Below are 18,927 nucleotides of genomic sequence, written 5' to 3' on the forward strand. Positions count from 1 at the left end.
GTAAATAATATCTTCTGATGAGGAGTTTTTGGTTTGCAGTTTCTGGAAATCTCAACTAGTATTTCTTTGTCATAATGACTTTGGTCTTTATTAGTATTCTAAAAACTTTTTTAGGCTGTAGACAGGTGGGGGGAAGGACGATCCGGCTGCTGAGCATGCACGGCAGCCCATGCGCAAACATGCATGCGCAGCAGATGCGCGTTTGCGCCATGCACAGCCACAACAAATAGACACACAATCGCCCAGGCAGAGCACAAAATAAACTTTTCCCCACCAGTTTGCCCATAAAGCATGCCTCTTCCCCACAAAAAACAAACAAATTGTCTCCCCCCCCCAATTTTTTAAAGCTTCAAGACTCCGGATTGCAAGAGGGATTGCAGTGGAAGGAGTCCTATGCATCCATGAATAAACTCATATGCATTTAAACGAATAAGTCTCATTAAAAAAATATTAGCAGGCATTGCGGTCCCTTTAAAACAGCGAGAAAGGTGATTGGCTGCCTATCTTGATTGACAGGCGGAAGAGAGGAGCATGTCTAGCACGTTCTCCTCTTCCTCCATTTCAAGCAGGCGTGCGAAATGGCAGGAAATGCTAGACAGCAGCAGAGGAGACAGCAGGTGAGGAATTCCGGGAGGCACAGGGTTTTTTTTGCGTTATACCATTGCGCTGGCCTAATGCTGATTTTTGTAATGTGCAGAATGGCCCTCAGAGTCTCAGACTCTGCAGAGGCAGCCTCACATCCAGGACACTTACCTGTAAGCATAACTCCGCAAGCTCCCTCTGCTTAGGAGAGCTGGGTGGGGACAAGCTATCATTGTGACGCAGAAACCAGCTAGAGGTTAGGCCGAGTGCAAAGGATAGTAGGGGGAAGCCCCAATGAAAGGCTTCTGCTCGCTGGAGGCACAGACAGAGACAGTTGGGCCAGGAGTGAGCTACTGACCTACTGAGTGGTGAGTGCTTCTGACTTCTTTCTCTGCATTGTGTGATTGCACATAAGGAGAATAGGGGCTGTTTGTGTGAGTGTTGAGGGCAGTGTGTAGTAGCTAGAGCATGTCAGTGCCCAGTGTGCTAAATGCAGGAGAGGGCAAATATGATGGCAGGTAACAACCCTGTATGAAGAGGGAAGGAGGGAAGTGGGTCATGTATATACTGTTGATGTTCATTTACAAAGCTCTGGATGATATCATTCAGCATATAAGTATTGAAAAGAATGGAACCGTATGGCATTCCATTGGACAAATCCCAATCCATTGATGATAATAAACATTTCTTTCCAGCAATATTCAGAGGGTGAAAAGGAAGAATCTCAGTCTCTGCTACAGTAAGTGTAACGAAATCCTGAAAAACATAAGTTATAATTTTAAAGCTAAGCAGAATGACACCTTCTAAGCCCATTGACTGTACTGGACTTAGAAGGGTCTAACTGTGTTTAGAATAGCTTTAGAATGTAGCCATGATGGTCTGCAGTAGAACAATTAGATTTGAGTCCAGTAGCAGCTTAGATACCTACATTTTCACAGTAAAAGGTTTGACAAAGCTCTGATAAAGGTAGCTTTGACTCTTGAAAGTTTATACCGTGAAAAATCTATTGAGGATTGCAATGTAAATTTCTATATACATTATTAGCTGCATACGGTATTCACTTCAGCGCTGGCCTGTTGCCATCTGGAAAATTTAGCTGAATTAAAAAGAAAGAACTCCTTGCAAATTCCCAGCACTGTTAATTCATTTTTATAACTGGGGTTCTGGAATGGCATCCAATCGAATGCTAGTAATTTGTTCTTTCACACTGTCCCATTGCTGTCATTTCTCCTCGTCTTGTTGAAGAACAAATTTGCTTGTGACAGCTTTCATCTGGGATCCCATGCTTTTTACTTCTGCTTGGTATATTCTGCCAAGGGGTGCTTGAGATTTACAAATGCTCATAATATACATAATGAAATCTAACCCTTTTCAGTTATGTATGAAGCCAGAATTCACAACTGATTTATGTATGTTAAGATTGAATCCCAGAAATATATTTCTAGACAACATCTTGACAGTCTGCAAATATGCACTATAATAAAAATGAAATAAAATAAATATCCATTATTATACTTAAAGGTCATATAGCTAAGGTTGCCAAATTGTTTGAAAAGTTTCATTTTGTAACTTCTTATGGTTACCTTTGCCATCTCAACAACCTTTCATTCTTTACGGAGGGATCATTAGGATATTTAAGATCTGCAACTTCATAATGACCATTATGAAAGATTCACCAGTCGTGTACATATATGACTAATTACATCCAGCAGTGTCCCCGTCCCCCCCCCAAGCCGCATTATAACATCACCAACACCTATCGTTATTGTATTTTGTTCAGCTGGTTTGGAGTTAGATGCCGGCATTAAAGTTGTTGTCCTGCTCACCTTATAAACTATCTTTAGATAATAAAATGCATGGAGAATTGTGACAACTCCATGGGCACAAAAATCTAATATCATAGCACATATAAATAATAGCCTTAAGGGACGAGATAAATGGCTCATCTGTTTTGGTAGTCTGTTTCTAACAAAGAGCAGCCAGATGTTCCTGGGTAAACTGCAAGCAGGTAATATAGAAGTTGATATTTTAAGTTGTTTTGTCCCATTTTCTTCTGACAGTTGGGAGAGAAGTGCACTTACGACTATTTAAAATAAACAATTTAAAAATATTAAATATTGACAGTGATAATTTTTTATTCCCTTTTTGGTGGGGAAAATGATTTGATTATTCATTTCAATCTATTCACTTTAGATTGCATTGGCTCAGTAGATTTTTTAAATTAAAAGTCTCAGTAGACAAACTCATTTTACTATATTTTCCACATTGTAATTTTCTTTGATAACTAGCCAATGTCTATGTCCCTTTATTTTCATGTTTCCTTGTGAGCCAACCTATATGAATGCATGTCAAAGTGTCTTAATAAGAAAGTGATTAAAATCATGCCCAAATTGCCCAAAATTCAGATTTTTTAAAATTTGAAAACCCTTTGATCACTCTTCCTTTTGCTCGTTTCAGAGTCAAGATAGCCTATCCAGTCATCTCTACACATATTTGCCAGTCTGATTGTCCATCAGTTGATGTTGTATATGGAGGGGACAGCCATTTTAATTGTATGTTTATTTAATATACAGTAATAGTAATTCTATACATATATTTTAAAAGAACATGAATAGTTCATGTTATGCTCTGTACCATCTCTACAGCAAAAGGGGCTTTTAAAAATGAAAGCTGGAAACTTGTAGATCATGGTAGTAGATCGCTAGAATGTTATTACAATAAGTCAATTACCATTTTTTTAACTATGAAAATAGCCATCTAGTGGCTGTGGGGGGGTGATCTTTGGGAACTGAGACAAGGAAATGGCGCTGTTGTGGCTAGGTCTGCACTAATGCATACCTTCCTGCCCTCACAATACTCAAAGGCTGCAATCCTAAAATAAAAATCTTACCAAATTTGTTTTGAGAATGACTGCACTGAATCAGGAGGAAACACAAAACAAGCACTCATGATACTGGTTGCCTATAGGTAGTCTAGCATATCATCACAAAACATGTTTTATATTTATCTGCAAAAAGATTACTTCCCTGAATTCTTAGTCAATAACTTGTTGACATTCTCAGTAAAGGATGCTTCATTAGAGCCCATTATGCACGGGCCATAAGGCCCGCACTCGTGGCAGCGTGCGTTCTCTGTGATTTTAACCGAAGCGCTGCTGCCACGAGTGTGGGCCTCCCGGCCCCGGCTCCAGAAGACTCTTCCGGAGCTTCCTGCGTAAGCCGGGGCTGCGGTGGCCCAGCACTGTGCATAATTGGCAGCGCCGGGCTTGTTGGGCCGCCCAGCCTCGACCTGCGGTGTCCCTTAAGGTAGCGATCCCCAACCTGTGGGCTGCGGACCACATGTGGTCCTTTGACTAATTGGAGGTGGGCCCCGAAGGACTCCCCCTCCCCCGGCCCTTTACAACACACTTCGGGTGTCACTGAGTTAAAATTTCCATGAAAATAAAATGTTCCTTATTTTCATTGTTGTGGCGTGTCGGTATCTTATTTTGAAGGGATGTTTAAACATTACCATAGTGATCAAAGAGTGTTAGGGCAGTGGTTGAGAGTAGAGGAGTAAACTACCCCCCCCCACTGGGCCTCAGTAAAAGGCGTTGAGTGATCCCCGGTGAGTGGTCCCCAGCGTTGAGTGGTCCCTGGTGATAAAAAGGTCGGGGACCACTGCCTTAAGGGACACCGCTCGCCCCTGCAGGCTCCGTGGCAGCACTGAGCTGGCAGGGGCGACCCCCTGCCACCCCCCACTCCCCCAGCCCCTCTCCACCTCCTCTGCCCACGGCGCTGCACTTACCTTGGCCGGGCCTCTTAGCCCTGGTGTAAAGCGCACGCATGCCCCGCTCCCGTGCGTTCATGGGAAACGGCGGGGCATTGTGCCCCTCCTCAACGGCATGGCGCCAGCGTGCGGAATCTGGCGCTGTGCATAAAGGGACTAAAAGATGGGTAAAATAATGTGACTTGGAAGAAGTTAGATTCTTTTTACTGTCGTTACAGGTTTAGATTCCAAGGTGACTGGATTTCTGGAGGCATCAGAAAAAGTAGGCTAGCTATTCTTTTTCTCATTGTAAAATGCTTCACTTTAATTACATATTGTGAAACCATTTTTCCTCTTGAAAGATATAAACACATTTTTTTCTTGACGTCATTGCTTCTGATGAAATGTCAGCTGTAGTGACTCTATAGTCCTTCTGTAATTAATCAAACATGAGAAGCAGTTCTCTACTTGGATGAAGGTTCTATAAGTAAAGAACTCTCCCCAAAGTTGTCTCTGAGTCCTTTCCCAAGTTGATTATTCCAAATGATTCCAAATGCACACTTCTAAGAAGAGAAATGTTTTTTTTTTCAAACTTGCTGGTAACATCAGATGAAACTTTAGTGGAGACTTGTCACAGGATTCTCTAGCTTGAGTCAGAGCCCTGCCCAAACAGGAGGAACAGGCTGCTGCTTCCATCCTGTCTTTGTTCAATGGATTGAAATCCATCCAGCCGTTCTCCCTTCGAATCAATCGGCTGTGAATTATAAGATACCTTGTCATGGCCCCTTCTCCAGAGGGCGCCTTTGCACCAGCTCCCTCAGAGGAAGAAGTGGAGGAGCTGGAGCAAAGCAGCAGGGTGCTGCTTAGAGAGGCAAGTCCCGATAGGGAGCCACAACCAGGTCATAGAATCATAGTATCATAGAGTTGGAAGGGGCCATACAGGCGATCTAGCCCAACCCCCTGCTCAACGCAGGATCAGCCCTAAGCTTCCTAAAGCATCCAAGAAAAGTGTGTATCCAACCTTTGCTTGAAGACTGCCAGTGAGGGGGAGCTCACCACCTCCTTAGGCAGCCGATTCCACTGCTGAACTACTCTGACTGTGAAAATTTTTTTCCTGATAGCTAGCCTATATCGATGTACTTGTAGTTTAAACCCATTACTGTGTGTCCTCTCCTCAGCAGCTAACAGAAACAGCATCCTGCCCTCTTCCAAGTGAAAATCTTTCAAATACTTAAAGAGGGCTATCATGTCCCCTCTCAACCTCCTTTTCTCCAGGCTGAACATTCCCAAGTCCCTCAACCTATCTTCATAGGGCTTGGCCCTTGGCCCCAGATCATCTTTGTCGCTCTCCTCTGTACCCTTTCAATTTTATCTACATCCTTCTTGAAGTGAGGCCTCCAGAACTGCACACAGTACTCCAGGTGTGGTCTGACCAGTGCTGTATACAATGGGACTATGACATCTTGTGATTTTGATGTGATGCCCCTGTTAATACAGCCCAAAATGGCATTCACCTTTTTTACCGCTGCATCACACTGCCTGCTCATGTTTAGTTTACAATCCACAAGTACCCCAAGGTCTCATTCACACACAGTGTTACCTAGAAGTATATCCCCCATCCAGTAGGCATGCTTTTCATTTTTCTGACCCAGATGCAGAACTTTACACTTATCTTTATTAAATTGCATCTTGTTCTCATTTGCCCATTTTTCCATTGTGTTCAGATCTCGTTGAACTCTGTCTCTTATCTTCCGGAGTATTTGCCAGTCCTCCCAATTTGGTGTCATCTGCAAACACCTTTCAACTACTTAAAGGTCCCAGCCAGACAAGCACCATGCCCTCTGCACCAGCATTACCTCAGCCTGCAGCAACACCCCTGAACAGCCCAGACTCATCTCCAGAGCACAGGAGGGAATGCAGGAGGACAACGTTAGCAACACACAGGCAAAATGCTCGGCTTAGACTAAAGCAACAGGCTAGGTTGGGCTCAGGAGGGGCTCATTCATCGGATGAAGGCTGAGTGTCTGGTGCAGCCACTTGGTGTGACAGCTCAGCTTGTTCTTATGCACAGCAGAAGTGCTTCTTAGTGTGGGTATAACCTTGTGTCTTGACTGGGTTCCTGCTCACCGATGCTTCGGTGAAGCTCTGTTTGATCCTTGCTTCACCCGACTAGATTATGCTTTGATTGAATGCTCCACAGATTCACGGCTTGACCTTGGTAAAGATAAATGACAACTCTTTCGGTTCTCCTTTGGACTTTGTCAGCTAACAATTCCTGATAAGACCCGGACTGGACTTTTGACTGCTCTTTGGTATGCACTTGAACATGCTTGACTTGGTAACCGTGCTTGCCCTTGTACTAATCCTGCGTGTGCCCGGCTAGGGCAGCACATCTCTTATGAGAAAAGCCCCACTTTTCCATTCTTTGTCTCTTCCCTTTACTACCAACTAGGGCTTGACATGACATGCTTCAGATCCAACAACACATGATGCTCTCATTACATGGTGGCAAAATGGAGCTCTTCCACCAGGCTTTTGGATATGACTGACAATGAGGACCCAGAACTGACCTAACAACCCGGAAACTGCTACACCAACAAGCAAATGTTCTCATCTGTTAGACTGGTCTCTGTTAAACTCCCACCCTTAGGCAGGAAACAGGATAAAGTTCTAGCCAGGTTTTATGTTTGGTTCCTCCTCAAGACACCTCCTACACTGCTAAAGTAACAGGTGCACTTCCGGACAGGTGGAATACACCATTTTACTTTCTCTTATTTCAGTACCTGATGCTCCATGCAGCTACCACTTCCTCCCATCCTCTTCTTTATCCAGATTCTCCCAGAGCTTTTCAGATGGTGCAGCATTACTTGTGCTCTTATCTAGTTTTCGCAAATCCTGTTACTGAATAACTTTGCTGGATTGTATTATAATTCTTCTTATGATGCTTAATTTTTCTGCATTTCTTTTATAAAAGAAAAGGCAATGTTATGATTCTATAATGTATTTTTATGCTCTTGCTGCAAGCCAAACATTTTAATGGGCAATGTGACAAATAAGTATCCTAAATGAATATCTTTATATTTTGGATAAAGCAGGATGCCATTGTTAATGTTTGTAATTAGACTTAAAGACCTAGTGTAAGTGCTACCTTAAATGCCAGCTAATTGAGCATAATTGTATATACATTTATATTAGCATTATATCATATATATATTTTTAGGTTCCACAGATATTAACTGGCCATGTCTCTTCAGAAACGTATCTGTGTTCTGGTATAGATACAGTAGAAGTGGGAGGAGATTCAGTGTTAAGATGTACAGAGATATCATGCATGTTTCAAAGTACCACAACAACCAGCAAGGAAGATATGATTGGAAAAGATAGATCTCTTGAAATAATAGCATCTGATATAACTAAAAGCAGAATAATAACTGATCCTTCTGAAGTTAAAGGTGTGGAAGAGGTACTCAGTGATTTTGACTCCCAAATGTTAAGCCCTATGGTTGACATGCTGGAATACCACAATGATGCTCATTATATGGATGCTTCTGCAAATGAGGAAAACAATGCCCTTCCAGTAGAGCTTCTCACAGCGCTGAACTGTATGTCAGGATCTTTAGCAGGTTTCAGTGACCAAGCAGTGGAAAAGGAAAGAGTGCACAGCACTAGAAAGAAACAAATAGATGATTGCATGCAAATGGACATAAATTTCAAGCCTAAATTACATTTGGAACAGCATGAAACAACAGAAATTTCAACGATAACCAAGTTACCATGTCATTCAGAGGTGGGTGTGATTTGAATTTTAAATGTATGACATTTTAATGTTTCTCATAAACTGTCTAATTGGCCAACTTTTCCCTCAGCCATATTGGTTGGTTTATTATATTCTTAGGTAAAGGAGCAGGTAAAGGAGGCAAGCCGCCTCGTCTCGTGGCAGCCCAGCTCCTTTGCCCGCCCTGAAGCCTCTCCACCCGCCCCCCTCCTGCCCAATTCCCTGGCTTCAGGGGGATATTGTTTATATTGTTTATATTTTGTTTATATTGTTTATATTGTGTATATTTTGTTTATATTTTGTTTATATTTTTAAAAATAGGAGCTAGATGTATAATGTAGAACTGCATAATTACAATTTTAACCTTTTCCTTTTGTAATTGCTTTCTGATAGCTTGACAGTAATCAGCATACCTACAAATTAGTCCTTTCAGATCATCAAAGCATCATGTCTTATGGCGGTCCAGTTGTTTTAAGTGAAACCAGTTCATCAGAACAAACTATCCAAGAAACTTTGCATACATTAAGGAAATCAACAAGGAAAAGAAGATACTTTACTCATGATGGTGTATATGCTTTGAATGATCACAGATTTCTAGAAGGATCACATCAGAAGAAACAAAGTTATAAGGCTCAAAAAAGACTCCCTGCTAAGAATTCTGAGTATGATATGTAATTTGATTATAGTTAATTGAAATGAAGACAACACTGAAGATAATTTGTCATATATCTAACTAATTTTCTAAAAACTACAATTCCTAAAGAAACTTAAACAAAATCAACAGCTGGCTGTTATTTTTGTTGTCTTCACTGATTATTATTTGTTGTTCTGTTTTAATAATTGTTGTTTACTTTAAATCTCATAAACAGTTGAGAATTTCTTGCAAGTTTCAATAAATAAAATAAAATATCTTTCAAGTAAATAAAATAATAGTTTGCAGAATATGAACAGGGCAGTTCTGAGCAGAGTCATACCCACTGACGTCAATGGCTGTAGAAGAGTATAGCTCTGTTTAGGAATACACTATAAATAGACTTAGTTTTTATTTGATATGTTAAACTATAGAAACATAATTGTGGTGTTTTTATGTGGAAATTTTTTTTTGATAATTTACAACACTCTGTCTGCAGAACATGTGAACTTAAAGATAAAGGGGATTGGTGTTCACAACAAAGAATAGCATCCTCCCATGGCTCATTGACAGATATGAATGGCAGAGTTGGGCAGATGAGGAAAAGCCAGAGGATTGCCAAGAAAAGTCGTAAGTGATGCTTTTATAATTTATCCTTGATCTCTGAAATTTATTACCAGACATCTATAAATTTTATCTTAACATATCACTTTGGCAGAGTGCCTCCCATTCCTGTGATCATTTCCAACTTTAATGAGTTTTATTGAGCCTCTAGGGCCCATTATGCACGTCCACCGAAACAGTGATTTCGGGTTACATGGAAAATGCGGAGGGGGAAGATGCGAAGCAAACCGGTTATGCACGGGATGGGATGTAACGGCGGCAAAACCCAGAGTAACCGATTATGCACGCGGCGACCCCGGCGGCGCTTCTGGTTGCGCCCCGGTCACCCGGAAGCTGCGCTTTCTTCTGCGTTTCGCTAACGTGGCTTTTTTGGCAGCATGCACCGAATCTGCGGCCAGTTGCAGCCGGCTCCGTGCGTTATCGGTGATTTTAGTTGCTGCCATTCCACCCCGAATGTATGCTATCCCCCCCATGTATAATGGGCCTAGGACTTGCTACTGTTCTGTAGGAAATTATTGCAACCATAAGAGTCACAAAGGCAAGAAAAAGCTTAGACCTGTTATAAACTGAAGACAGATGCAAAGGATATGTTTTTACTACCGTAATTTACAATACTATCTTGATATGTCCCCCTCACACCCAAAAACCAAACTAGTAGTTCTTGAAGTTGAATCCCAGTATATGCTTCCTATTTGGATTGACCGTATTCCTCAATTTCTATGTCTGCTGAACTACTTTAAAGAGACAGTGTGAACCACATTATTTTCAAGTGGGTAGTCATGTTGGTCTGAAGGAGCACAACAAAAATTGTCCAATAACACCTTTAAGACCAATAAAGATTTATTCAAGGCATGAGCTTTCGTATGCAGGCACACTTCCTCAGACAAAATGGAACAAGAATTATGAGAGTGCAGCTATATAGAAAAGATAAATTAGTGGCAAATTAGTAAACTGTGTCATAGTATCCAAATTGTGCCATATGATAATTCTTTGCTAAAACAGCTAATCAGTCCTTTTGAGTTCACAAAAACATTGGAGAAATAAGCTTTTGTTGTTTCAGTAAATCCAATTGAGTTGTAAATGGCTTGTCTATTTTTGTGGTAATTTTGCCATGTGGGTCGATTCCTTTTAAAAATATCCAGTTCAGAAAGTTTGATCAGCTTCTGTTTGTAGTACAAAACACTGACCAGATGCTTGAATATTTTCTTGGAGAATGTGACAAAAAGCTTTTCTGCATAGTCTGTAGGATAAGTGGATTGCAGCAGATTCTTAGTCCTTTGGGCATAATATCCAGGCATTTGCATTTAGTAAAAAAGGAACAGTCAGTCTGTACCTGTGCAAGTTTCTTTCAAATTTTGAATCTAACTCTCTGGTCTCTGGACAAGATAACTTGCCAGCACAGCTTGTTACTTGCAGGGATGCTTCCATTCTCGGGTGGAGACGGATGGGGCAAGCAACTATTCTCTTTTAATTATTTCTTTTCACAACTGGGAAAGTGCCTGCCATTAACATGAACAATTTTATTTCTCCAATGTGTTTGTGAACTACAACTGAACTCAAAAGGACTGATTAGCTGTTTTAGCAAAGAATTGTCATATGGCATAATATGGCATAATTTGGATACTATGACACAGTTTACTAATTTGCCACTAATTTACCTTTTCTTTATATATACACGCTCTCATTATTCTTGTTCAATTTTGTCTGAGGAAGCGTGCCTGCACTCCTTGAATAAATCTTTGTTGGTCTTAAAGGTGCTATTGGACTCAATTTTTATTGAAGATTGTTTTTGTAATGTCAGTTGTAGCTATTGGAACTATACGAATGCTTCACATGTGGCAAGGATAGACCAAGTTTTTCTATTTCAGATCTTTTAAAGCAAACTTTACCAGTTAAGCAAATAACTATATTTGTTTCTTACTGAATTTTTGTGTATGTGTCTCAGGGAAGCAAACCACTTTTAAGAATTTGAATGATTCATCGTTTAATTACATGCCACTTTCAAGTATTAACAGAAGAGACATTTTTGGTCAAACACTATTACATAGAGCTGTTATACAAGATGATCTAGATCGTATATGTACAGTGATAAATGCTGGTGCAATTGTAAACGCTAAAGACTATGCAGGTAAGCTCTCCCTTTAATGTAAGGGTTAAAAAACATAATATGTGTGTGTGTGTGCGCAAAAGATTTGTACTGTCCAATCCTGAGCAAGTTTATTTGGCATGAATTCAATTTTGCCAGAATGGTTTGTGGTTATTGTACAAAGTGGTATGAAGTGTGTCCACATGGACTCCTACCCTACCCCTAGCCATTCTTCAGATTTTCCTATAAAATATAGAAATATGGGTTTATTTTTTCCCCCGTGGTTTCAGTGGTGAAACTTTGGGAAACTGGAACCTTATGTGCTCAAAATGAGCACAATGTCACATATATATATATATATGGGAGATTTCTGCTTTCTGTAAGTACAGGGGGAAATTCCCAAGTGGAACTAGCCTTTGTTAATTTAGGATTTGGTAAAATTCTTATTGATGATGATGATATCCGTTCAGTCATGTCCGAGCCTTGGCGATTCTATAGGAAAGTCTTTGCCATGCGTCCCTGTTTCTGACTGCTTCTTTTAATTGGTTCATGGTCATCCCTGTATTGGCTTTGATCATGTCGAGTCAGCGGATCCTTTGGCTTCTTGGCTTCTTATTAATTTAATATACATGAAAAAACTAAGAACAACAGCCCCAAATGTAGATAATTTTATTTATTTATTTATTATTGGACTTATTGCCCGCCATTCTTGGCAAACCAGCTTGTGGCGGGTTACAAAATAGATTTAATACAACCCCCTCCCCAATAAAAACTCTATTGAAACCCAGTTAAAATACACAACATAATAGCATCACGGTGGTAAAAATAACCTCATCCTATGGTGGTACGCCTGCCTAGAGGCATCAGTAATGCAATAACTGATCGCCACCAGTGATGTCATAGAATTGGTAGTGAGTGACTTCTGTGGAGGTCCCACCAGATCTGGGTTTAAATGTGGTAGGTATGTTAATAATGACTAGTGAAATTCTGTGTAGCAGGAAGAAAGAAGCACTTAAGGGATGATAAGACTAGTACTATTCTTAGGGGTGCCATTTACCTTCAGATTATTTCTAGACAGAGGAGAAAAAAGGCAGCAGCTGAGTACCCTGGAGGAGCCATAATGAGATCACTTGAGGAATCCAGGCAGCTACTGGCAAGAATGGCATCTGGCTGGAGAATACATTTCCTGTGTTCTGCATGTGTGCAGATAATTGCTGGTGAGCCTTCAGTCAAACAGGCACACATTCATCCATTTCTAGCACAAAAATGCTAGAGAGCAATATAATAGTTAGGTGGAGGCAACACTGACAAAGAATGTTTGCGGGCAAACGTCCCCTCAAAATGAGAAGGGGTCTGACCACTAACAGTAGGCTAGGCTGTGAAGCATAGTTAACTCTAGGTTTGCCCTGTAAACTTCATGCAAAGGGGGGATTTGAACCTAGGTTTCTTAGGTTTTAGTGCAACACTTTAGCCCAGTGGTCTCCAACCCCCGGTCCGGAGACCGGGACCGGTCTGTGGATCAGTCGGTACCAGGCTGCAGCTCCTCCTCATCCTCCTTCCTGGCTGCTGCTTCGGTCCATTGTGCTGATGACTTGAGTTGTTTGTGCAATTCTTAAATGAGATCCTAAGATGATGATATTGTGCAAACATTCTTCTGTACTAATGGGGGTATAGGTTAGCTATACCATTTGAGAAAAAGTTTTTTTCCCCCCATGTGTTCTTTAGGGTGGACTGCTTTACATGAAGCCAGTTTAGCTGGGTTTTTTGAAGCAACAAATGAACTTTTAAAAGCTGGTGCTGATGTTAACTGTAAAGGATATGAACAAGTAACACCACTACATGATGCAGTTAAAGAGGGTCATTACAAGGTAACATTTCTGTATTTGAAAATGAAGTGCCATTTGCATTGTACAAAAGTGTTTGTCAGTGTATTCAGGGAACTGCATGAATTACAATTGCCATGATTAGTGACATAGACCCAATTGAACATTCTGTATTGATTTAAAATTCACTCCTTCATGTTAAGCTATTTTTCCTGTAGAACATAGGGACCATTCCCCAGCCCTTCTGATAAGTTACCTTTTTGTCAGTAATGTCAGTAAGAGGGGTTTTGAGACATTATCAGTTACTATTCCTCACCAGTGCTCAAAGTCTGCAACTTATTCATGTTCTTACCTTGTTTGGTCAGAAAGCTACATGTTCATGTTTCTATGTAGGTGGCCCATTTTCCACTTTAGCTTACTACTTGTGAATGTAAGGAAAATATCTTACAACTCCTAGCCTTTCATTTTACATTAGAAATGCTTTCAATTTGGGCAGTGACATATGCAAATTGTTAAAAGGATTATTGACAAGGTGCTGAGGCTCTTGGTGCATGTTTGAAAGAAGTATGAGAGTTTGTTGAAGAAAATTCAACTTAAGTAGGCAGAGTAATACAAATACATCAGTAATATGCAGCACTAGAATGCTCATATTGAAATACACAATATGTATGAGCATATTTTATTACTCAAGAAGGGAAGGGGCCAAGAGTGTAGAACAAGAAGGTAATGGGCTCAGTTTGGATGGGGGCTTTTGAGTTTGGTTCATTTCCTCACCTGTAGTGATGATGGATAAAGTATCCACACTGGCTTCTTGTTAAATTGTAAAAAGGGTTTGTGTTTTCCCACTACTTAAAGGTGAAATCTCTGTGAATGCCATCACTTTTGTTTGGAATGAACATGTGGATGCTCCTCTTTAATCTGGGGGCTTTCTGCTTTCCATGTGGAACAAAATTCCTGCATATAAGTAGCCCTGGTCTTCTATTTTTTTTTGGCGTTTTGCACTACATCATGAACTTACAGAACCTAAACAGTTCCACGGGGCCTGCAAAAGGGAGCTCCTCCACCAGACATTTGGTTGAGGTCGACCCAAACCACCACTTCCAGTTGGCCCCCAAGCTCCCCCCCTTCGACCAACACTAATCAGTTTAACCCACTGGGTCAGAAAACTGGATTACCCATGCAAAGTAGCACTAGCAGAATGAGAGCTGCCAGCAAGCTAGGAGCAAAAGATAACGTGCGTCACCAAAGCAGTGAGAGCTCCAATGCCCATCCTTGAGCCTGCCTCCCTCTATCTTCACCCAGAATGGGGCTTTCTATTTTTTTAAAGAAAAAATTGCCTGTGGCAAAGAATAGGCACACAATCGCCCAGGCAGAGAGAGAGAGAAAAAATTTCCCCACCAGTTTACAATAAAAGTATGCCTCTCCCCCCCCAAAAAAAAAATTGGGGGAAAAAAAAGTTAACAGCTTTAAGGCTCAGGATTCCAAGAGGGGTGGCAGAAAAAAAGCCATATGCATCTTTGAATAGATGCATAGGCATTTAAACTGAGATCTTTTTTTTTTTAAATAACTGATATCATGGTCCCTTTAAATGAGGGAGAAAGATGATTGGATGCCTGTCTTGATAGACAGGGGGAAGAGAAGAACGTGTATAGCACGTTCCCCTCTTCTGACATTTCAAGCAGTTGTGCAGAATTCCAGGAAGTGCAAGACGGGAGCAGAGGAGCCAGCAGGTGGGAAATTCTGGGAAGCGCGTATTTATTTAGCATTACACCATTGCGCTGGTGAAAGGCTTTTTATTTTTCTGTGCGTAATGGCCCCCAATTGTACATTGTTGCTGCAGGTTAATCACGCAAATGGTAAGCTTTGTTTTCAGGTAGTCAGTTCAATGTTTCCAAATGGCAGAGTTGACATTCCCCCTTTCACATCCCCAATTTATTTTATATTATATCTATATTTATTATATTTTAAGGCTGCCACTCCCGTCTTGCTGTCTTGTAGTGGCTATCATCAATTAAGCACAAAAAAAATCACACAGAATTTACGATTTACAACCCTTCCAGATTTACAACCCAGATTACGATTTACAATCCCACCCCATTTTGCTGCATTTTGCATCATCTGAAGCTTCTGAGTCATAGCCCAGGGAAGGCCCCATAGATACAGCCTGGAGATGGCCGTCAAGTGGATCACTATGGCCAGGTGTTCCGAAAACATATAGGGTATTAGTAGCTTGCTCCGGCATAGCTGGAAAAACCCCACGAGCTATTGTAGCTAAGAGCCCTCAAAATCCTCTCCCGCGGTCTCATAGCCCTGTTGCGGCTGCAAAGCCCTCCCCCCCCCCCCGGGCCAGCTTCCTGGCTTTGTGTCTATGACATTCCGGCCCAGCTCCTGCCCTGGCTGCGAAGCGCCCTCTCCCCCCCTCCCGGTCCAGCTTCCCGGGGCCTCTGGGCCTACCTTGCCTCTTGGCGGCCAGCACAGGAATGGCCACCGTGGGGCAAAGGTGGCCCAAGTTTGGGGGGTGGGCGGGTTGGGCCTTCCAACTGGTCAGTCCTGGGGCAATGGGCCAATCGTTGGCTCCCCCATCGCGGACAATGTGCACCCCTACAAGACTTACTGTTTTATTTATACCGCTCCTGCAGAGCGGTTTAAAGATTGTTCCAAAACTGGGGTTCCTAAATTCAACCCTATTTGCAACCTGTTTCCACGACAAGTATTATGATTTTTGCTAAGTGATAGTACAATCTATCATTAGTGCCTAATCCCTAATGATTAGGTAATGCCATCCAGGTTCTTTGGAAGAACAGTCTCTCTTACCTTGTCCACCTGTAATTAACAGACTGTTATGAAAAATGAGACTGAAAAGAATAAGGCACTAAAGATGGCCTTCAACCAGAGATACCAGCAGCCATTACAGGTCCATGTGTACCTCTTATACTCTTTAGCCACACAAACGTAGCATACTAGAATCTTTGTTACAAGAGTGCCATCTAGGCAGGTGGTACTAGTACTGATTAGACACCATTCCTTCAGAATATTGCTTGTCTGTCTCTCTTAAGGATTGGCTGATCCATTTTAAATTGCAATTCACATGGAACCCGTCACTTCAGTCTTCAAAATTCTTGTTTGAATATATGCTACTACCAAAATATGCAGTGGCTCTACCTAGTGAATCTAGGCTGCAGTATCTAGTCAGCAGATCTCCAGGGCCAATCTGGATATTGGATGTAGCCTCAGAACTTGTTTTTCAGCACAAGCAGTTGGTGTCATGGATCAGACAAGCAGAGATGACCTGGAAGAGGCAGAGGGCTCTGGGGAAGAAAAACAGACAGACAAAGGAGGGCATAGGTCACAATCAGCTATGGATAGTCTGCTGCAAGAGGATACTACTTACCCTGCCAAGTGATGATTCACAATCTGACAGTTGCAGCCCAGTTGGTCAGGCTCAGAGGTCCAGAACCATTGGAATGGAGACTATCAAAATTCTGCAGGGCCTGCAAAACAAGCACTTTTGCATCAGTCTTATGGTTGATGCTATGGCTGTTTGAAAATTATATAGGCCTCCTTCCTTCTCCTTGGCGCTCTGCCCCCCTTATTTGGACCCTCCCCAGTCCAGTTAGCCTGGTGGAGGATATTTAAGGGAGTGGGAGGAGGGGTACTGGTTTTAACTGTGCTGTTATTATTGTAAACCGCCCTAAGGAGTGGTATAGACATTAAATACATAAATAAATAAAATCAACTAACATTGCAATATAATATGAGTAATAACTTCCTTCCGGAAAAATTGAATGACTGGATACTCCCAAATCATACATTTAAGGAACATCCTGTGAGTTACAACACCAACAGTTAGACAGTCCTTTGCTAAAGGGTTGCTGTGTTGTTCAGAATATCCTAAACATAATTTTTTGCTCAATAAGTCACAATTTATGATCCATGGAAAGAATAGGTTTAAACTTTAAGGCTTTATCCTATTGCTTTGGCAAAATAGGGCAATCTAGTTCCTTATTCCATTCATTCCTGAGTGTCTGCATATTATAAGTAAGCCACATGAAATATTTATAGAAAGATACTGTAGATTTTGTTTTTTGCATCAATTCAATTAGAATTTCCAGGAGCAAGGGGGACTTATTCATGCCACAGGTCCATATTTAGATACCAACAGAAGTTGCAGTTATAAATATTGCCATTCAGCAGATGTTGAGAAGTCATACCTAGGCCTCAGCTGTGAAAATGGCAAAACTCATAAACCAGTGTAAAAATCCCATTTAAGGATGGGCACAAATGAGCTCGCAAACAATGTTCTGGGAAGGCATCTTCCCTTAACATTTACCAGACCTGTCTGGTTCAATTAGGCTGTTCAGGGCTGATTAAACCTAACAGCTGAGTGGTGTGGGGCCTGTAGCTGAGCTGTAAGGTTTTAATGGTTTCTAGCTGTAAACCTAACAACTGATGGTCAGGCCACCTCCACAGTAAGGTTGAAATCCCTGTAAGCCATTTTACCAGTCTGTTTTGCTTCCCCCCTCCCCGCTTCAAAGGAGGGGAGAGTGAAATGGGTTAATTGGCTGCCTCAAGTATGTTCCTGAAGAGCTCCGAGTGATGGGACCATTGTTCAACTGTAAGCTTAATTGTTAATTGTCATTGAGTAAAGAGACTCGGTGCTTGCACAGGGGATACCTTTACCTTTACCTTTAAAGAGTCACAAAACATCAGCCTGTAACTAGTGCAAGTTTTACTGACTTTGACTTCTATTTTGATTTCTGTTTTTGTGCAAGCTGATGATTAAAGCTACTTTGTTCTTTCATCTGCTGTGAAGATTTGCTTTCCTGCTGCCTATGCAGGTTCCTCGTTACCTTTTTTTAACTGTGATTTACTAGGTTAAAATTGCTGGTAGCCTTTTAATCTGCCCATTTCCCTGTGCTTTGAAGGGGGGGGGGCTGAAACTGAATGCCAGACATTTAGACCTAACAGTGGGGTGGGTCTGCCAATCAGCTGCTAGGTTTAAATGGCTGAAAGCCATTAAAGCCATTGGTTCTGCTCCCTACTTTGAAGTGGGGGGAAGTGAAATGGATGGGTGTGAGACAGATGAGCTTTGCCTGTCTCATTTCCCCCACAGCTCAGTTCACCCTCTGAGTAGTCCATGCTGGTCTGAGGCTGGTTCATGACATGTGCCATCTTTGCCAGGTTTTGCTATCACCATAATAATAGGCATCATATAACAACAATGAGCCAGACTCAAACATCTCATTATGAAATTGGTAGAGCTTTGGAATTTTAAATAAACTGAAAAGGTTTCATACCATTCAGTAGACAACCCATCTGGTCCTTGAGATTTGTTATTATTAATTATTCATTGTCTTTTAAAACCTGTGCACAAAGGTTCAGCAACAATCTGTTACATAATAATATCTAGATGGGAAGCCATATTCATCTGTAGCAGTAGAAAAGAGCAAGAGTCCAGTAGAACCCTAAAGACTTTAAAAAAATGCAGCATGGTATTGTTGGAAAACGCAATGTCTGGTGTACTGACAAACAAAAGAAGAATTTTCAGATGGCAATAAGTTAATTAGGATAGTGGAGTCAGCAGCATTTTTTCTTCTGCTAAATGTCCTTGCTTGTCTGTCTACAGATTGCTACTCTTAGGGCAATTTACCCCTTCTTG

The 18,927-nt window shown here is 41.4% G+C and overlaps 1 protein-coding gene across 5 annotated transcripts in view; it reads left to right on the plus strand.

The window, feature by feature from the left end:
* Positions 1–18,927, plus strand: part of ANKRD31 (ankyrin repeat domain 31) — a 51,240-nt gene that overhangs the window by 5,584 nt on the left and 26,729 nt on the right. For all 5 annotated transcript variants that reach the window (XM_077347395.1, XM_077347399.1, XM_077347400.1 and 2 more), the window contains exons 4-11: positions 1,278–1,321; positions 3,040–3,134; positions 4,569–4,612; positions 7,550–8,116; positions 8,498–8,766; positions 9,235–9,365; positions 11,305–11,487; positions 13,171–13,313. In XM_077347395.1, the coding sequence (XP_077203510.1) occupies positions 1,278–1,321; positions 3,040–3,134; positions 4,569–4,612; positions 7,550–8,116; positions 8,498–8,766; positions 9,235–9,365; positions 11,305–11,487; positions 13,171–13,313 (1,476 nt within the window). The remainder of the gene's footprint in view (positions 1–1,277; positions 1,322–3,039; positions 3,135–4,568; positions 4,613–7,549; positions 8,117–8,497; positions 8,767–9,234; positions 9,366–11,304; positions 11,488–13,170; positions 13,314–18,927) is intronic.

Source organism: Paroedura picta, chromosome 7 (genome assembly GCF_049243985.1).
Source record: "Paroedura picta isolate Pp20150507F chromosome 7, Ppicta_v3.0, whole genome shotgun sequence".
Lineage (NCBI taxonomy): Eukaryota > Metazoa > Chordata > Lepidosauria > Squamata > Gekkonidae > Paroedura > Paroedura picta.